This window comes from Protobothrops mucrosquamatus, unplaced genomic scaffold, assembly GCF_001527695.2.
Source record: "Protobothrops mucrosquamatus isolate PMUCROS unplaced genomic scaffold, P.Mucros_1.0 scaffold382, whole genome shotgun sequence".
Taxonomy (NCBI): domain Eukaryota; kingdom Metazoa; phylum Chordata; class Lepidosauria; order Squamata; family Viperidae; genus Protobothrops; species Protobothrops mucrosquamatus.
The window spans coordinates 205,896-207,318 of record NW_015386714.1 but is presented as its reverse complement, the minus strand read 5'-3'; the positions used below and the strand labels follow the sequence as shown (position 1 = coordinate 207,318).

At 42.8% G+C, this 1,423-nt stretch overlaps 1 protein-coding gene across 3 annotated transcripts in view; it reads left to right on the top strand.

Annotated features, from left to right (window-relative positions):
* The window catches only part of ALCAM (activated leukocyte cell adhesion molecule), a 100,734-nt gene extending 100,184 nt beyond the window's left edge, over nucleotides 1-550 (top strand). For all 3 annotated transcript variants that reach the window (XM_015815891.1, XM_015815890.1, XM_015815892.1), the window contains one exon: nucleotides 434-550. In XM_015815891.1, coding sequence (XP_015671377.1) covers nucleotides 434-521 — 88 coding nt within the window. In that variant the 3' untranslated portion in view covers nucleotides 522-550. The remainder of the gene's footprint in view (nucleotides 1-433) is intronic.
* Nucleotides 551-1,423: the final 873 nt, after the last annotated feature.

Here is a 1,423-nt window from a genome sequence, read left to right as displayed (position 1 = left end):
CGGTCTCGGAGGTAGCCAGGTCCTATGCCATGGAGCGCTTTAAAGGTGGTAACTAACACCTTAAAGCGCACCCGGAAGGCCACTGGCAACCAGTGCAGCTCGCGCAGCAGCGGTGTTACATGGGAGTGACGAGTCCCTCCCAACACCGCCCGCGCGGCCGCATTCTGGACCAGTTGAAGCCTCCGGGTGCTCCTCAAAGTTAGTTAGTATATATGTTTATAAATGAGAGCAAAATGGAATTTGAATGTTGTTACTGTGTATACATTATTCCAGGATTCACTACTTTATAGTCTTTCATATGCCAATAAAATCAGATTCCTGTGTTGGTAGTGGAGCAATGTTACGTTGCAGAAGGCAAAATGATGTGCATCTATCCAGTAACTGGATATAATAATAACAAGATGAGACATTAATATTTTTATTTCTATTCCAGATCAGCTTCAAAACATGTAGCTAAAGATCTTGGAAATATAGAGGAAAATAAAAAGTTAGAAGAAAACAATCATAAATTGGAAGCTTGAAATACCAAACCATTTGGTTGCCATTCCAGGTATGTTTAACAATTTTATAATGTATTATCTCCTCTGAATATAATTTAATCCTTGCAATAGTTAAATTAGGAAATAAGGAATTTCTTATATGTATTCCTATCAAGAGAAATGCAAGTTTAGCCATTTAAAATTTAAAGTGCCTTTAGCAGCAATAATTTGTTGGCATTTTCAATGTTTAGGAAAAAAATATGTTCTAAAATGTGCTATAAGTTGCACTTTATAGCCAGCTGAACCAGTGCTGTCTTAGACAATCTCGTAGAGAGCATAGGGAGTAGCCTTGAAGAAAAGCAGGAAAAGTTACTATCATGGCAACAGTTGGTTAAGCGGGGTTTCAGCCAGGCCAAGAAACTAATTTGAGAAAATGTCTCAGACAAGCCTGTCTCTAGTTCACATGAAAATAAAGTAAGAGAGGGAATAAAGTAAGAGAGGCTAGCAAGATTTTGTTACTATAGCTGTCACAATATAAGTATTTCTGATTTATATTCACTGAATGAACCAGGAACTCCATGCAAGCAGTTGATTCAACTCATTCCAAGTCTGAAATACACCACCAGGAGGAAATATTAAGCATCTATGTAGGCAGTGAGAAAGTCTAGATCAGTGGTGGTGAACCTATGGCACACGTGCCAGAGGCGGCACTCAGAGCCCTCTCTGTGGGCACACAGGCCCTGGAGATGGCAATCATCCCTCTTCAACCAGCCGCCCACTAACTCACCAAGGTCCCTCATGGCCGGATGCATCCCAACACCCATGCGCTCGCTGGGCTCTGTGTGCAGAGCTCGATGGTGTCAGGCAGCAGCCGCCCCTGCCCCTGCCATACCTTTCCCTGTGACAATGCCACTCCCGCCCTGCCTCGCCTTGCCTCGCTTCAC